This window comes from Mytilus trossulus, chromosome 8 (assembly GCF_036588685.1).
Source record: "Mytilus trossulus isolate FHL-02 chromosome 8, PNRI_Mtr1.1.1.hap1, whole genome shotgun sequence".
Taxonomy (NCBI): domain Eukaryota; kingdom Metazoa; phylum Mollusca; class Bivalvia; order Mytilida; family Mytilidae; genus Mytilus; species Mytilus trossulus.
Window position 1 is genome coordinate 65300077 of NC_086380.1, and position 18405 is coordinate 65318481.

Consider the following 18405-nt stretch of genomic DNA (forward strand, 5'->3'; position numbering starts at 1 on the left):
GTCTGTTCGTATTGAATGTTAAAGTATAAAAAGTATATTTCAAAATGACATTAATTTTCAAAGCCTTCGTAGAATCATAAAGTTTAATCATCAAGAGAATTCCACTAGCTTAATGCATGAAAAACAATTAAAATCCTTTATTTTAGCATTCAAAAGATAATTATTTGGGTATACAGATACAAAAGATAAAAATAATAATTACAAAAGTTCCACAGGGAATGTTTAAAAGTACATCAGTTTTATATCCCTGTGTTAATGATAATGATTTGCCTGCAAAAAATAAGATAAAGAATCACAAAATTATGTTTTGAATGGAATTCAATAGAAACTATATGAAGAATTTATAGAAAAGTTCCCATGTCACTCGTCTTATAATTATAAAAAAACGATACCATTTTTTGCATCATTTGTATTTATAATTGTTACGAAAGCGTACATGCTAGATTTGATAACAATAATTAACGAACACGAGTTTAACCTCGCAACATTTTGTAAGTGCTTGTCCCAAGTCAAGAGCCTGCAATTCAGTGGTTGTAGTTTGTTTCTGTGTAACATATTTGTTTTCCGTTCATTATTTTGTACATCATAAGTTAAGCCATTACTTTCAGGTAATGAATTAATTTACATTTGTAATTGTTTGGCCTTTTAAAAATTAATAAGGGCTTTCCCCTTTGTTGAAGGTCGTACGGTGATTCCTATGTCTACATCTACCTAGTTTTTTTTTGTTTTTTTTAAAATTTATACATGTACAAACTAATTGACGCATATGATGCATACAAATGCACCTTTTTGCTATTTGGTTTTATCCGGATAAGTTCTAATATTACACAACTTTTGTCGAACAGATTGAAGTTACCTGATGCATTTTTCAAAGAATGTATTGTACATAAAACTTTTCATAGAGACATGTTTAAACCAAAGTAATTACACTAAACAACGCATTTAAATGACTTAGATTCGTCTTTGAAAATATGCTTCATAAAATTATCACAATTTTGAAATGTTCACTTTCCAATTTTTACCTCCCTTAATTCATTGCTGATGACCTTGGTTCAAACAGGAAGTCATCTGAGTAAGAGATCGTAAAAACCGGTCTGTCTGGTCTGAACTAAATATCGATCAGGGGGAATAGAATACAATAAGATTTTGATATGGCATTGTAATTAAGATACATTCTCCTTGCTTTATGAATATTTTTTTTTTATTAATGATAAGAATTTTTTTGATAACCCTGACAATGCATTTCTTTCCAGCTCAACGCTACATGCACATCCATCAGGACAAAAAAACATTAAAGATACAGAAAATAAAATATTTAGATGATATAGATGTACAGAAAATAAAACATTTAGACGATACAGATCGTAGAAAATAAAACATTCAGATGATTAAACTTAATGCACAGGAATATAAAAGTCAATGGAATGGTTATGGCTTTACTGATTAAGTTATTTGAAGGAAAATAAGCAAACTAAATTAAAATATTAAAGAGGCTAATAAAATCATGAAAGAATAAAAGCGAGGAACTTGATATGTTGTTTACATTACCAATATCAAACCTTTATACATCCTTACAAAGTGATTGTGAAGATTTTTCTGTGTAGATTGTATATACATGAAATAATTGCGATTTATTCGAGGAGAAGTTTTTACGAAATCAGGATAAATGAAGCAGAGAAACTTCATGTAACTAAACTAAATAATCGATGGTGGTCCTAGTCTAGTTCAAAGATACAAAAAGATCCAAGGTCACTCGAAAGGAAAGGTGTATTGTGCCGAAAGTTATTGAAAAACAACTATGAGTGATAAAAGTCTGAAAAAGGCTCTGTTGAAAAAATCATCGTCGCCTTATCCGGAAAGAAAGAAACGACCTCGATTGAAATTTGCATGGAATAGAGAACAAGCGGTAGATTACGAAAATTGTAAACAAATTGATGTATTTATACAAGACGTGATTGAGAAGGCTAAAGAGGATTACTTAAACACTTATTTACAACAAAATGGGCAATGTATGGATGAAGATACACCAGGTAAGATTACTTATTTGGTGCAATGGGTCTGGATGCTGGTAACTCATTTGGGCTATCTTTAATTTCTAAGCTCTTTTTCCTCTTTGTTTTTTTATTTATGAATTTGCTTACTATTCTGTTTTCTTCATTTGCATGAATAATCTATCCATTTGAATCTATCTTTTTTATTTTGAAATCAAAAAAAAATATTTGATAGTAGATATTGTTTTCAACAAACAGTTTCATTTTTTATCACTATAAAATGGATTGCAAATGCATGCACGTGACTGAGTCTTACTTTATCATCGTTCTCCAATAAGATTTAAACACAAACACGTTCCATTTTAAACTCAATCAATGTTGCGTATATATTTGTTGATAATTTTTTTTTATTTGAATAGGTTTCTAGTCAGATTATGCGCATTACACAACAAATAGTCAGCACTATTCTTCAAGTTACAATATATACTAGGACAAATAATTCCAGAACGTTTTTATCAAGCAAATCTAGTTCTATTGTCTTTTCTACTTTAATGTCTTTTCTCGATTAATGAAAATGACCCTTTTTGTGTATGACATGAAACATGAAATATATAATGCATATATATTGTTTGGACTCAAAGGTAGTCGAATGAATAAATCGAATGACAGAAAAAGAAACATAACATATTAACGATTATTATAATAGCGATTTTTGACTCAATGAGGGCTGGCAAAATGTAGATTCTTCCATTACGAAGTGGTACAATATGTCTCCTCTAATGAAATAACTGTTGATAAAAGTGAAACATCGTATCGTACAGCATTTCTCAATAGAATACAGGAAAAGTGTATCTGTGTTTTTTAATAATTTCACTTAGAAATCGTGTTCTTATGTCAGATGTCGTCAGATATAGTCGTCGTTTATCGTGACATTATATTAAATCAAATTAAATCAAAGCAAGAATATTGACGTCAGAGTTGAGATCAAACAAACCAGATGAGTGATTAAACAGTTTAGAAGAAGGACACATTAGGGAAACATTATCCGAAAGCAAGTCACCCTAATTACATAATAATGATATATGTTTAAATGAAACGAATAAAACAAATTTAAGTAAAGTAAGCGATCATAAGCAATTGCATATGGACATTTTTACTAACAAAACATGTTGAGAATTTTTAGGCATCTTACTTTACTATCATACCATTTGGTTCCATCGTACCTAATGAAATTGTATATCTAGAAAAGAGTTTAGTTGTTATTGGCTTTGAACTACCGTTCAGCAATTACGAGTCCTTTCATTTCTGAACTTTGTGTGTTTGTCGTAAGTTGTTAGTTTTTATTACATTTTGTTTTTCGTTTATGGTTTTGGAAATAAAGCAACCAATTAATTAGTCATCTTGTTTGCATTGTTTCCAATGTTGTCATGTCGGGATATTTTAAAGTTAAATATGAAGAATGGATTTTGCTCATCGATGAATGCCATATGTATGGTAAATTTATAAATTTAAGCGTTATTTTAGTTTGATGCATTTAAAAACAACAATCGATGCCACACCAAGAACCTAATTTAAACGTAAACATTGAAGTTAAATAACAATGATTTGTTATTTTAAATTATCGATCAATTGAATGCTTCGTTCAGGTATAATTAGTTTTAAAAAAGTTAATGTTGGAAATAAAACCGATATTACCTGGAAATTAAAGTACAGCGTGTCCAAGTCTTCTACCGATTTACCGAATACAAAATGGCGTCAATAAGTCGATCGTATTTGTGCAAAATGATTTTCAATTTTGAATTATAGTACTAGTGTTTATCAAACGATCTCATAGCAATTTTTATTTCCTTTCGAAATATTCTCAACCATATAAAAATACCTAGCCAAGTGTAATTGATTCAAGTAATGGAAGGTACATTGTCATTTTAATTTTTTAGTCATGCCAGGCCTATGAGTCATAAAACTTTTGAGTCAGTTATTTGTACTTATACTCTAAAATCAATCAATCAAAATGCTGGATTTCATGTTTCGAGCATGACTTTGGTGCTCCGAGTTCACACCTTTTCCACCACGAACTTGACCTTCCTAATTATATTATTAACCGTTATTGTAATAACACTGCAACAAGACGGGTGCCACATGTGGTGCAGGATCTGCTTACCCCCACCGGAGCACCTGATACATGTATAACCCCAATTTTTTGGTTGGGTTCGTGTTGCTTTGTCTTTAGTTCACTGTGTTGTGTCTTCTGTACTATTACCTGTCTGTTTGTCTTTTAATTTTTTAGCCATGGCATTGTCAGTTTACTTTCGATTTATGAGTTTGACTGTGCGTCTGGTATCTTATCGTTCTCCCCTCTTTTATAGTATGTTCTCACATCACCCTATGAGGAACAAATAAATCAAGACACTTTTTTTGTTTCTTTCTATACAGAACGGAGTTTGCTCATTATTGAAGGAATTAAGGTGTCTTGTATTTGTTCATATACTCTTCCCCTAGTACTCTGGTAAATAGCCGTCTAATTGGCAATTATTCCGCATGTACTTATCTTTATACTAGAAACTATATTATATAAATGTATTTTTTTTTATATTATAAAATATAAAAGGACAAGCTTTAGCGTTTTTAATTTAGTTGAGACCATGCTTATGAAGATAACTAATTGTATTGCCATGATATGAACAGTTGTTGAAGGCGACATGTATAATTGTAGAAGGTCAAATCACCTGCATTTGGGCTCTGGCGAACAATAAGAATATTGGCAATTATGCCGCTTCCCTTATCGTTATATATACAGAAATAGATCTTTTACTGTAATTTCAATGCTAAAAAAGGATAGAAAGACAAGATTTAGCGTTTTTAATATAGTTAAGACCAAGCTTATGAAGATAACTATAATTATATTTACATGATATGAGCAGTTTACTTCATAATTTATTTAGGCTTACAATAAGATGATATTAAAATCTCCTGATGTGTTCCGAGTATAAAAGCAATTCGTAATGGTATTAGTTTTAATGTCAGTCATCTCGGATACCACAGAGAGATGAAGTAATGAAATATTAATGATGAAATATTGATGAAAGGAAGGCAATATAAATAGATTGACATTGCGGAGTCTGTGAAATTATTATAAATCAAAAAGATAATAGCAATTAGAGAATATCCGGATGCTAAATTTTCTTTTATGATTTTTATTTTTGTTCTATTGCGTATTTTTTCTGGTGTCATGTTCAAGGTTTCTCGCAAATTATCGATCTTTAAATTACTGTTTACTGTTTTTTGCAAAAATCGCGGTTTTGGTCACATGTTAACGGACCCCCTATTTCCCCCTCTTGCATTGCATGGAAACAGTTTTTACGAATGTTCAAATGATGATTGGACGTTCTCAGTATCGAGTGTAGTTTAATCTTTAGATTTTAGATAACGAAACAAAGGATATATGAATGAAATAAAACAATGGTTTAATCCTGCTGAAGTCTGCTACCTGGTACGGATTTGTTTTCTATGAAAAAAAAATTGGGAAAATGGTAATCTATATCATCGAGTTGCCGTCTCATGGAGGAAAACTCGACATCTTCGTTTAAATATAAAATCAACAGGATTATTTAAACTTAAAAGAAGCTTCACTGATTAGCTTTTTTGATGAGGAACTGGACATTAAATTGCTAAAAGCATCAACAGATATTCTGATGTCCTTAAATCGCAAGATCGTTTTATGATTATTAATGAAAAGATCCAGATAGCCTAATAACAGTTTTAAGTTTTTGTTGTCAAATATGGCTTAATTCAAGTCGGTCGCCGCCAATGAACACGCATACACATGATCAAACATGCAAAACGGATACCAAAACGTCTTATCTACTGACTAACATATTAATCAAACAAATACCGACGAGCGAATGGTAAAGGTTTTTCCTCATTGTTGAAGGCCGAACGGTAACAAGCAATTACTTATATCTACTTCATGTGAACTTCTGTGTCTGTTGTCTAATTTGCTATCATATCACATCTTATCATTTTTGAAACAGTCCTGTACTCCTAGTGATCTTTAATTATTTTCTGATATTTTTTCTTTACCAAACAACAGCAATGAATACAACGGTAGTTATATAATAAAGCCATTTACAAGAAATATGCTCAAACAGCTGCGTAGAAAGTATATCATATAAGAAAATCCAATTCAAGTAACTCGTAGTACTAGTAATTTACTTAAATGTATCTCAAAACAGTAGGCTAAAACATTAAAGTGACAAAAAGGACGCAGCATCTTTCATGGGGGAAGTGTCAGAATCAGAAGGGTTTTAAGTTAATAGCCAACTTGAGCTAACAATCTGGAAATAAAAAAATGGGGTGTTAAATCAAAAATGGTAGGGAAAAGACAAATATATATATTGTAATCCTGTTTAAGGAAAACAAAAAACATAGAGAATAAAGAAACCAAAAAATTAAATAAATATACAGAGGTGAACAAAATTTGATTAGAATTTTACAGAATAAGCATTTTTTTAACACAAGGACCCCATCCAGACCATCTTTTATAGAGATTATGAAGTATAAAGTGCAAACCTTTTAGATATTTTTATTTTCTTAATCGATTAATTATTTGTGAAATGCGGATAACGACATCAAATCCAGACAGTAATGAGTAAAACGGATTAATTCCGGAAAAAGAAAAAAAAGCTCTCCATCTGAAAATGAATTAATTATTCTGTCTTTTCTATTAGTGCAACTGTGCTAAGGCTCTTAAAAGAAAAGACGTAATATAGTACGATAGAGAGGCAAGTAATCGGTTAATTAATTCTCTATTTTTGCATTTATATGCTATTTTACAACTATTTTTCAATAATGAAGAGGGATAATAGTGTCCTAAAACCAAATATTCATTTTAAGCGGACATAATTGAGAGATAAGTATCAATAAGGTGTCTGGGCAGCTTATCTTATACTTTCCTGTTGTCTTAAATCACTTTTTATATTGTTCTTTATTATAAAAAAAAAGTTCGTTGGGTATGAATGACGCACAAAAGTTTTTAATCTTCTTACATACGCGAGTTCGGATTTAATAAATGTTGTGAATATACATTGTTAGTCTTGTATTATTTCAACTTTTAGTTTATTGTGTACAATTTTGAGATTAATATGGCGTTCATTATCACTGAACTAGTATATATATTTGTTATGGGGCCAGCTGAAGGACGCCTCCGGGTGCAGGAATTTCTCGCTGCATTGAAGACTTGTTGGTGACCTTCTGCTGTTGTCTGCTATATGGTCGGGTTGTTGTCTCTTTGACACATTACCCATATCGATTCTCAATTTTATTGACATTATTCTTTGGTATAACCATTAACAATAAAATATACACAGCATTGAACATGAACTTGCACATGTGTAGAAACAGATAAATTTTTTTTTATATTTTCAAAACCAAGTATTTATGAAATTCAATGTTCACATCAAATAGAGTTTTTGACAAAAACGTCTTACACTGGTAAATGATTATTTTATATTTTGCAGAAGACGAAGAATGCAGCAAGTCCATCCGTTTTCAAGTAGACCAAAGATTCACAAATTCAGACCACTGTTGCGGTCAGGTAATGCATTTCAAATGCTATAATATATATGTTATTTCATTTTATACCAGTCGGAAACCAGGTTGAAATAGAAAAAAAGAATCGAAGCTCTTTGTCAGAGAAGGCGATAAATGTTTTCAGTATTGTTTACCATAGTGACGAAATCTTTAAACGTTAATAGAAACCAGAAATAATACAATTTTCATATTTGCAATTACGAGGTGTTTTGTGTTAAAACACCATTTGCATAAGTTTTCAATTTATCTAGTACATAGTTAAGCAGAACAATTAGATAATAAGTCGACGACATAGGTATCTTTCAAGTTGGATGACGACAATGCATAACCTCCGATTTTTTTGAAAAAAAATACAACGGACGAAAAACATATCAATCTATTAGTTCAGTAATTTTCGTGTCTGCCCTTCCATTATGTGACTCAAGAAAAATAATTCCAAAATGGGTAACAATTGTATCGAAAAGAGAAAATCAAGTGCACCTTTTTATGTAGGGACGTGTTTGAGTTGAATATTTTGTCTTGATATCGTACAAAGTAAGAATATTTCATACATCGTCTCGCTTCAGATTCTTTTGTTTTTATATATCAAAGCAACAGGTTGATTTTATAATACAAACAAATCACAGTACTAAAAGATGAAATATATGGGTCAAGTGAAATACCTATCTAATGAGTCACAAAAACAGAAAAGTTGTGTTCGAATAGCTATTGTTTTTAATGAAAGTACTTGACGACAGTCTTTCAAGTTGGATGATGAAAATGTATATCTTCGAAAAATTCTAATTTTTTGTATGTGATAACTAGGGTTTATTGTCTATCTACACTAAAAAAATCTAGTCTGCCTTTCCACGAAATTTTTAATTAGATTTTTTTTTAAATATTTATGAATTTTCGATCAGACAATAGTTTTAAGTTGAATAAATGCAGACAAGATCATTAACGGATGCTCATTAGCTAGTTGATACATTTGTCTTTTAAAATACAACTGACATATAAGGATCGTAATGGTGCAATTCGGATAAATTTATCTGTTTCCAAGAGCAAAGTAGGTAGCGCGTCATCCTTACAATGGCTTCAATTTCTAGGATTGAGAACATGGACTGGCGTAATGGGAAGATAATTTTGACGAAATAGAATCCTGACTGATACTGTTACCTATATTTGAACCTTTTTTAAACACTTAAATTACACATTCAATGATACTGGTTTGTATGAAATAATACCTACAAAATATGAAAATATACATATTGAAACATTTGAAAGTAATGGGAATTCCATGCAAGTTAAATGAGACAAGGTCTGTCGGTCAGACTATTTCACTCAGTACTCGATGTACAAAATTTGTGCTCGAAACACCAATCCAGTGTTTTGATTGGTTGATTTCTGAGTCTGAGTACATTAAATAGATTCGTGGTCTTCGGAGCCAATAACAAACAGTATGTACACATTATGTAAGAAACCAACATAAGTTTGTGGTAAAACTAAAGAGAAGAAGATACTAAAGGGGCACTAAAACTCAGAAGTCGAAAACAAATGACAATATAAAAAAGAAGATGAGTTATGATTGCCAATGAAACAACTATCCACGAGAGACCAAGATGACCTATAGGTCACTGTACGGCCTGCAACAATGACCAAAGCCCATACCACTTAGTCAGCTATAAAAGGCCCCGATAAGACAATATTAAACAATTTAAACGAGAAAACGGCCTTATTTATATAAAAAGAAAATGAACGAAAAACAAATATGTAACACATAAACAACAGACAACTACTGAATTACAGGCTCCTAACTTGGGACAGGCTAATACATAAATCATGTGGCGGGATTAAACATGTAAGCCGGATCCAAACCCACCCCTAACCTGGGACAGTGGTATAATAGTACAATATAAGAACGAACTATAAAAATCAGTTGACAAATCCATGACTAAAAACAATTATACAAACAACATAGAAAACAATTATACAAACAACATAAAAATATGCCATGACTAAAAACAATTATACAAACAACATAAAAATATGCCATGACTAAATACAATTATACAAACAACATAAACATATGCCATGACTAAAAACAATTATACAAACAACATAGAAAACAATTATACAAACAACATAAAAATATGCCATGACTAAAAACAATTATACAAACAACATAAAAATATGCCATGACTAAAAACAATTATACAAACAGCATACAAATATGCCATGACTAAAAACAATTATACAAACAACATAAAAATATGCCTTGACTAAAAACAATTATACAAACAACATAGAAAACAATTATACAAACAACATAAAAATATGCCATGACTAAAAACAATTATACAAACAACATAAAAATATGCCATGACCAAAAACAATTATACAAACAACATAGAAAACAATTATACAAACAACATAAAAATATGCCATGACTAAAAACAATTATACAAACAACATAAAAAAATGCCATGACTAAAAACAATTATACAAACAACATACAAATATGCCATGACTAAAAACAATTATACAAACAACATCAAAATATGCCATGACTAAAAACAATTATACAAACAACATAGAAAACAATTATACAAACAACATAAAAATATGCCATGACTAAAAACAATTATACAAACAACATAAAAATATGCCATGACTAAAAACAATTATACAAACAACATAAAAATATGCCATGACTAAAAACAATTATACAAACAACATAAAAATATGCCATGACTAAAAACAATTATACAAACAACATAAAAATATGCAATGACTAAAAACAATTATACAAACAACCGAGAAAACTAAAGTTTAAGCAACACCAATCCGACTGTAATTTTGCGGTGAATTTGTGTGAAAATGAAATTATGCCTGGCGAATGTTAAAATAGTTATGCTTGCTAACATCAAAAAAAATATAATAAGTCAGATTGTCTTTATATTTCTCTTTGATCATGCTTTTATAATTTTATATTCACATCTACTATAAAATACGGTCTTTTATAACAGTAACACTTCCGTCACATTACCGTTTTTCACTCTACTTAAAATATTGACTTTCACTTTGGTATTGTCTTCCGCCTCTTGTGCATGTTGTGTTGGTCAAATCGTTTTTGTGAAGATGACCAGTTTAACGACATTCACTGCTGTTCAATGTCTACTAAAGCATACGTCATCTCGAGACTCCAAGAATGAAAAAATCAATAAATATACAATCCCTTGAAAGGTATGTGTGCTATAAAATTTAATAAACCTTAATGTCTAGAAATAGGTGTATAATAGACGACTCCAACCACCTCACTTACACTGATTCTTTATTCAATTCTCTGTATAACCCCAATGTAATGTAAGACATGCACATCTTGTAAAAGTCTACTATAATACTTTACAAAGTGAGCCTAAAGACGTCGCATCGTTAGTTGAAGTCATGTATCCTAAATGGATTATAAGTGCTGATGGCAGATCTTTGCATCTTTGTGTAAGTTTATTCACCACTAAGTCTTGTCAATACACAAAGTGACAAACAACGTAACATATTGTATATTCTTTTGACTATAATTGTTGATGACAGTGCGTCAACCTCTTATAAGTTCAATTGAATATGGAGATGGGAAATGGGTCAAAAAGACAACAACCCGATCAAAGAGCAGATAACAACCTTCAAGTAGTTTATATTGTATAGTCTTGTCCCTTGTCGGTGTGTACGTCCGTCTATCTCGAAATTGATAGCCAAGCTCTCACTTGCGTTTGCTAAAACAAGTGTTATGAAATGTATACACAATATGTATAACCACCATACATAAATACATAAGTAGATAAAGTTTGAATTTGTGTTGTATCACTTTCATCTTTTTCGAGTTATGTCCCTTCGGGATTGAAAAAAAAATGTTGGAATTGCCGTTTACAAATGCTTATGTTTAATGAATCAATATGTCTTAGCTAGTACAGAGAAACAATCTCGAACCCGATATATGCATAGGACAAGTTAAGTTTCTTGCATTAAACAAATAAAACCTTTGATTAAGTCATTTTAGAATAACATAGAAGTAGATGTTTATTATATATTTCAGGATGATGTTAGTTCAAATGAAAATATTTCCAAAAAGAAAACTACGGGAAATAATAAAGGTTCTTCAGCGCAGGACACTGTGGAAATGAAAGAATTAGGTAATTTAATATAGAAAAATGCATTTTCGTTTTATACGATACAAAAAAAAAATTCTATTCTTTTGAATGATTTGTTTATTAACGACTATAGATGAGATAGAGTCCCATGGCAACACTTTTACGAAGGAACAAACGTGCTCAAAATTGTTCTCATATCCGACGGCCAGTTCATCAAAAAGATGACATAATTGATAAAACCAAATTGAAAAGAAATATATTCATACAAAATATGGATCGCTTTCAACCGAGTCATTTGGAGTGTTCCATATAGTCCATACATGTAGCACCTGAAACATACTTATTTTCCACATCACAGTTCTCGACTATGTCTATCTGCTCTTGTAACTTTGAACTTTTTATAAAGAAACGGTATCTTTTCGTGTATGTAACAATTGAATGTTGTGTGTCTATAATGATTTAGAAAGCAAGTATAAACATTTGTCAAAGAAGGCTATCCGTTGAAAGATTTTTCTTTTTCTATTTCAATTATAATTATAGGTCATACTTTTCTAAGTTATGATGCATGGAATTTCTCGCTACATTGAAGACCTGTTGGTGACCTTCTGCTGTTGTTTTTTTTTTTTTTTTTTTTCTTTGGTCGGGTTGTTGTCTCTTTGACACATTCCCCATTTCTATTCTAAATTTTATCTTCTAATTTTTCATTGCAATAAGTGCGTTTGAATTTGTTAAGTAACTTAGGTTCAAGATTGCATGATGCTTTTGATTCCGGGAATGCATTGAACTGTTGTTAGACGCACCAAGTTGGATATTGTAAGATTTATAATCAAGTCCTACAATTATTGGTAAAATCAGTATCATTCGCTAGATTTATTCTGTATATTTCGTGTTTTGGTTAAATGTGTTAAGAAAATTACTGCCGCTCCGAATATGTACTTATTTGTAAGAATACATTCTCTAAGCGTAAACTGTATTTAATTATATTATACTAGATCATTCCTTGGTCAAAACATTCAATCATAAAGCAAAGAAATCTCTTTTATATGACAACCTATTTGCATCTTCAAAGAAAAATGGCGTTGATTAATTAAAATATATTCTGCTATGCACGTCAAGTTCGAATTCAGACTTATTAATTTCTAGTTTACAAATAAGATCAAAAAGCTTTTGACGTCACCCTTTAAACACGCAAAGAAAAAGTTTATCTATCAAGAACGTTTCCCGAAGGCTACTTTACGATTCTTTAAATGTCAATTCTTTTATAAATATCAACTCTAACATACATGTATGCTATGATCTGATTTTTCAATGTTTGATATTTGGAAAGTAAATCAAACGCTAATATACCTTGAGCCATATTTTGATTTGGGTTAATCCGTATTTTCCTAATTGTATTTCGTTTGGAATAATTTTGTATAAAAAGAAAATTGGTTATGAAGTGGAAATCAAAGCCAGTGAGTCGGAAAACCAATAGAATCGAAAGAATAATGAGCTTGATTAAACTTCTAAGAACTCGTTTTATTTAACGCAGTTATATAAATGAATTGATCTGAAAACCATAATTTGTAAAAACGAATACTGCATTATCTTCCCTGTTGTACCAAACACTATATATAACAACAAGCACCATAATGCATTACATCGTACAATTTTCCTCATACACCATACATGTATACCACTTTTCTTTTCCTTTCTCATACACATCATACATGATTTCTACAATTAAGAAAATTGATGGAACAGCAAATTTCAACTCATATTTTCACAACTAACCTCAATACTTAAAAAAAACCAATAAAACATTAATTATGCAGTATGTAGAAATAACAATTCACCTTTTCGCCATGCAAAAAGTAAAATCACAAAAATACTGAACTGAGAGGAAAATCAATTTGGAAAGTCCATAATCACATGGCAAAATCAAAAAACAAAACGCATCAAAACGAATGGACAAGAACTGTCATATTCCTGACTTGGTACAGGCATTTTCAAATGTAGAAAATGGTGGGTTAAAACTGGTTCTATAGCGCTAACCCTCCCACTTTAATAACAGTCTCATCAAATTCCGCTACATTTACATGATGCGTTAAATAAACAGTCACACTATTAATAAAATAGTCAAAATATGGGTACATCAGTCATCATCGTATAACAATTTTAAAAGGAATAATTTAACAGGACACAAAAACATCTACTATCTACTAACACATGGATTGATTTGAGTGTCTGACGTCAGAAAAATTATATACGTCACATAATAGTTATCAAAGGTACCAGGATTATAATTAAGTACGACATAAATTTGTCGTTCAATGTGCTTACAAACAATTTTAAAATTTACATAGGCAATGTACGCATACAGGGTTAAAAAATCAAAAGTATATAAGAATAAATTACAGAAATAGACCGAGATTCAAACTAGTCTAAAAGTTATACATAGAATTTATGAGAATCCAAAACTTTTAAAAGGAACAATTTAACAGGACACAAAAACATCTACTATCTACGAACACATGGATTGCTTTGAGTGTCTGACGTCAGAAAAATTATATACGTCACATAAATTTTTCGTTCAATGTGCATACAAACAATTTTAAAATTTGCATAGGCAATGTACGCATACAGGTTTAAAATTTTGATTTTAACGTTTGTGGTTCAACGTATATAGTAATTCATAATATAAAAAATATATATCAACTGACATATTATAGACAAATATCATACTGACGTGATATTTTAAAGTACAGAGTCACGTTATAAGCACAAAAGAAATACAAAGAGTCACATATACAAAACAAATCACCAAAAAATGAAAGCCAATACAAACACATTGACGAGATGTATAAGTACCGAGCCACGTCAAACGGATATCACATAAAACCATTCAACAGTAAAAGTAATCTTAATAATAGAACAAAAACAAATAAAAGACAAAAAAACAAATAAAAGACAAAAGTATATGTTGCATCTCTTAACGTATCATTGTAATGACCATTGATACAATGTTCATAAATCAATTAACAGTATGATATATAGCAAGGGTATGAATATTATATGGTTTTTTTCAAGGTACAATGTGTATGACAATTGTTTGGATGCATGAAACCATCCAAGAGACATAGCTATACACGTAAAGAGGTAACCTGAATCGCAAAAAGAAAACAAATTAACAGAGCAGATGAGACCGCCCCTGTATTTCTGTAGAGTTTTTATTTTCTATGTTTTAGAGTTTTCCGGATTGTTGTATGTTTTTTTGTCATGGTGTTTTTTCTCTAATTGTTTGTGTCCATTTGTATCGACAAGTGCAAACATGTGAATAATTTCTTATCTTCTTTAGATGATATCCCTTGACACTATCCTGCCGAGTCATTACTTTTAGTTTATGCATATATATGATATATACATACTATTATTGTGATAAACGCAGACGACTGGAATGGGGCAGTAAAAACTCATAATTCGAAGCAAAAATTACAACGTCTGAGAACAACAAAAATAAAGAATAAAAGCTGGCAAAACACCATAAATAAGCAACTCGTACCAATATGTTAGCTAATTATTGATTATGTCGATGTACAATTAATATCTTATTTTTTATCTTTTAGGTAAAACGTCATACAAAGGAGAACGTAAACCTCTAATCGATAAAAACAGTGAACATAAATGTTGTTCAAACAGAAACATATGCTCACGGCTGTTAATATTATTAACTTGTTACCAATGCCGTTGTTTGCAAGAGTTTTTCAGTGATAGTTGACAAAAGTATATGTTGCATCTCTTAACGTATCATTGTAATGACCATTGATACAATGTTCATAAATCAATTAACAGTATGATATATACCAAGGGTATGAATATTATATGTTTTTTTTTAAATCAAAGTACAATGTGTATGACAATATAATATAAAACATCTCTCATGAAATACAATTAACTTCTAACTTCTAGTCATATCTGGATAAATGAGATACTCCGCGACGAGACGAGACCTTGGGTTGAGGTTTGAAATACATTCGTTATAATACTAAAGTCAACAAAAGGATGATGTGATGAAACGACAATTGCTTTGATCTGTAAATAACTGATTAGAAGTATTATTATAAATAAGGCCAAAAGGAAAATAACAAAAATACCGAACTAAAAGGATGTTTCCAGTAGAAAAGTCCAGGAACAAAAGCAAAATCAAAAGTTCAAACATCCCAATCGAATGAAAACAACTGTCATATTCTTTATTTGGTTCAGACATATTCTTATTAGCGAAATGGTTATAGCAAGTTAAACCTCTCAATTGTTCGACAGTCGTGTAAGAATTGTGTTTGCTTTATAAATCGTTAAAAAAAGATCACGGAGACGTATCTGCATACCGACTGCTTAATTGAAATGATTTAAAAATTACAGAAAGGGGTTGTGCATGGATGTTTTGTTTTAAATTCAAATTTGTCCTTCAAAATTTAAGAGTCATGAAACCAGGAAGTACCAAACACTATAACATCATTCTGTAGTTTTATAGTCACTGATTTAAATGAATTATACCAGCAGATAAGACGATCAAGTTTGAATTATCTTGTCTCGTAAAGAGAGAGAGGCATTAACAACCAGGAGTTATTAAGCTTTGTTCAGAACATAATTGCTAATTCTATAACCAGGGAATACAAGAAAACGTCAAACAGCTGTGTTGCATCGAATCATTATTGTCAAACGAACAGATTCATAAAAATCAAGAATACGGTAAAGCTAAGACGTACTCTGTTATTTGTAAACCGATATTTTCTACCACAGATCGTAGGTCTGATCAAATTTGTCAACATCCAAGTGGTTCTGTTCAAAATAGTTATAAGTGGGCAACACATGTTTGCTGAAATGTGATAAAACCATTTGTTAAAATGTAAAACATATGTGGAAATGCTTAATGTATAAGATGCATCTTGTATTTATTCCAAGATATTATTTTAAACTCAGAATAATAGTTTTCAATGTTTTAAGAAGGTGTCCCTCAGCCAAGTCACCTTATATAACTGATTACAATTATACATGCAGGCTATCCTATATCATTGAACGACATCTTGGTGTAAACATCATTATCTTAACTTTCAAACAAAGAGATAAGAAGTGGCGCCTGATATTAAATCTTCTCCCAAAAAAATGAGAAATTTCGGAACAAAGGAATAAAAGTATATGACTAAAAAGGATTACTGAAATTATGAAAATGAAAAAAATGTATGTTATGATACATTAATCTTTAATGAAAAATAATACATTTAGTTAAATCCGACATCCCGAATATTAAATCATTCCAGACCTTCTCAAATTAACAAAAAAGTAACTCCCGAATTATCGTACAATTAAAAGCCCAATCCAGACGTCTTCTCGTCCTTTTTGTGTTCGGTAAGTTACTACAATACTCAATTTTATTAAGCGATACAGAAGTAATCTCTTCTCAATTTTTTGTTTATCCTTTTTTATAGGTTAGCAACATAATTGTTCTATTAACATTCAGATACCGCGATCCCATGACCGTGCATGCTGTTTTTTTTTATCATGTATCTGTACAAAAATATCACTGTTTGATATCCAATCTCCTGCAGACTTTTTTATATTAGCAAAAACTACTAACCAATCTAGTTTTTATATTAGCAAAACATGTCTCAGCGTGTTGAGATTCATATAAATAGAAATAAAATCATCTGGTGGACGACATCTGTATTATAATTAATGGAGATGTAAAAAGGTCAAACACAGTCATCATGGCGACACCAAAAGTATAATTTAAGACAACACCATGAAAAGAAAACTATGTTTATTTTCTTATATACACAAATACAGCAAAACCTTTGATGTCATACAATATCAAGTAATAACACTTGCTCTAGTATAGAAAAGTAAGTGTGGTAGTTGTTTACAGAGCATCGTGAACCAAACATTATGAAAGCCTTTGCTATAAAATTCATGGAAATTTATTCCTGCTGCAGAAAATGTTAAGAAATTCGAAAAATTTAAAGTTATGTAAACAGGATGACTACTGAGTTGTTGGTTGTATATAAACAGATAATAATGAACATAATCAATGCTCTATAAAATTTCGTCTGATACGAAGGTTGGCATTATATTTCTAGTGTAGAATACATATGTAATCACCTCAACAGTGAACGAATTCTTGTATAAGCAGGGGTGCGAGACAAATTTTTGATAGGTTTGGAGATTAATAAAAACTAGGTATATGTAATCAAATATGGACTTAATATAATAATTTCAAAAGACAATATTGACAAACTCCTACAATGTTAGCACACCATATTCAAATACATATACGTGAAAACAAAATATAAACCGAATAAAAAAAAGTCAACTATCTACACCAAATGTCATGTTCTAAATCAGCACTGGTATAAACATGACAAAAATAAAGTCGCCATGGAATTAAATAGAAAAAAAAGATCTGTCATTGATTTCCGATTGTATATAAACTAAGCATTATGATAAAATATCGACCCCGCATAACTTGTATTGTAGATTAGGTATTTTTACATGAAAATATGCTTTTGGTGAAATATTCCAGTGTGATACATTCCTCGTTTTTTTTATCACACTTAATAAAAAAAATGTTTAGGTAAAGAGCAATAAATACAGAACGCTTGAGAAGAACATCTTACACCAAAACTACATAATCACAAACAACATAGGGCACAGCTTCAGGCACATTATAT

The 18405-nt window shown here is 30.6% G+C and overlaps 1 protein-coding gene across 1 annotated transcript; it reads left to right on the forward strand.

Moving 5' to 3' along the window:
• Window positions 1-1261: 1261 nt before the first annotated feature.
• Window positions 1262-15487, forward strand: LOC134682052 (uncharacterized). Its single transcript, XM_063541650.1, has 4 exons — window positions 1262-2030; window positions 7508-7584; window positions 11647-11743; window positions 15307-15487. Exons 1-4 carry the CDS (start codon window positions 1799-1801, stop codon window positions 15456-15458), a joined length of 558 nt encoding a protein of 185 aa, XP_063397720.1. The 5' UTR covers window positions 1262-1798; the 3' UTR covers window positions 15459-15487.
• Window positions 15488-18405: the final 2918 nt, after the last annotated feature.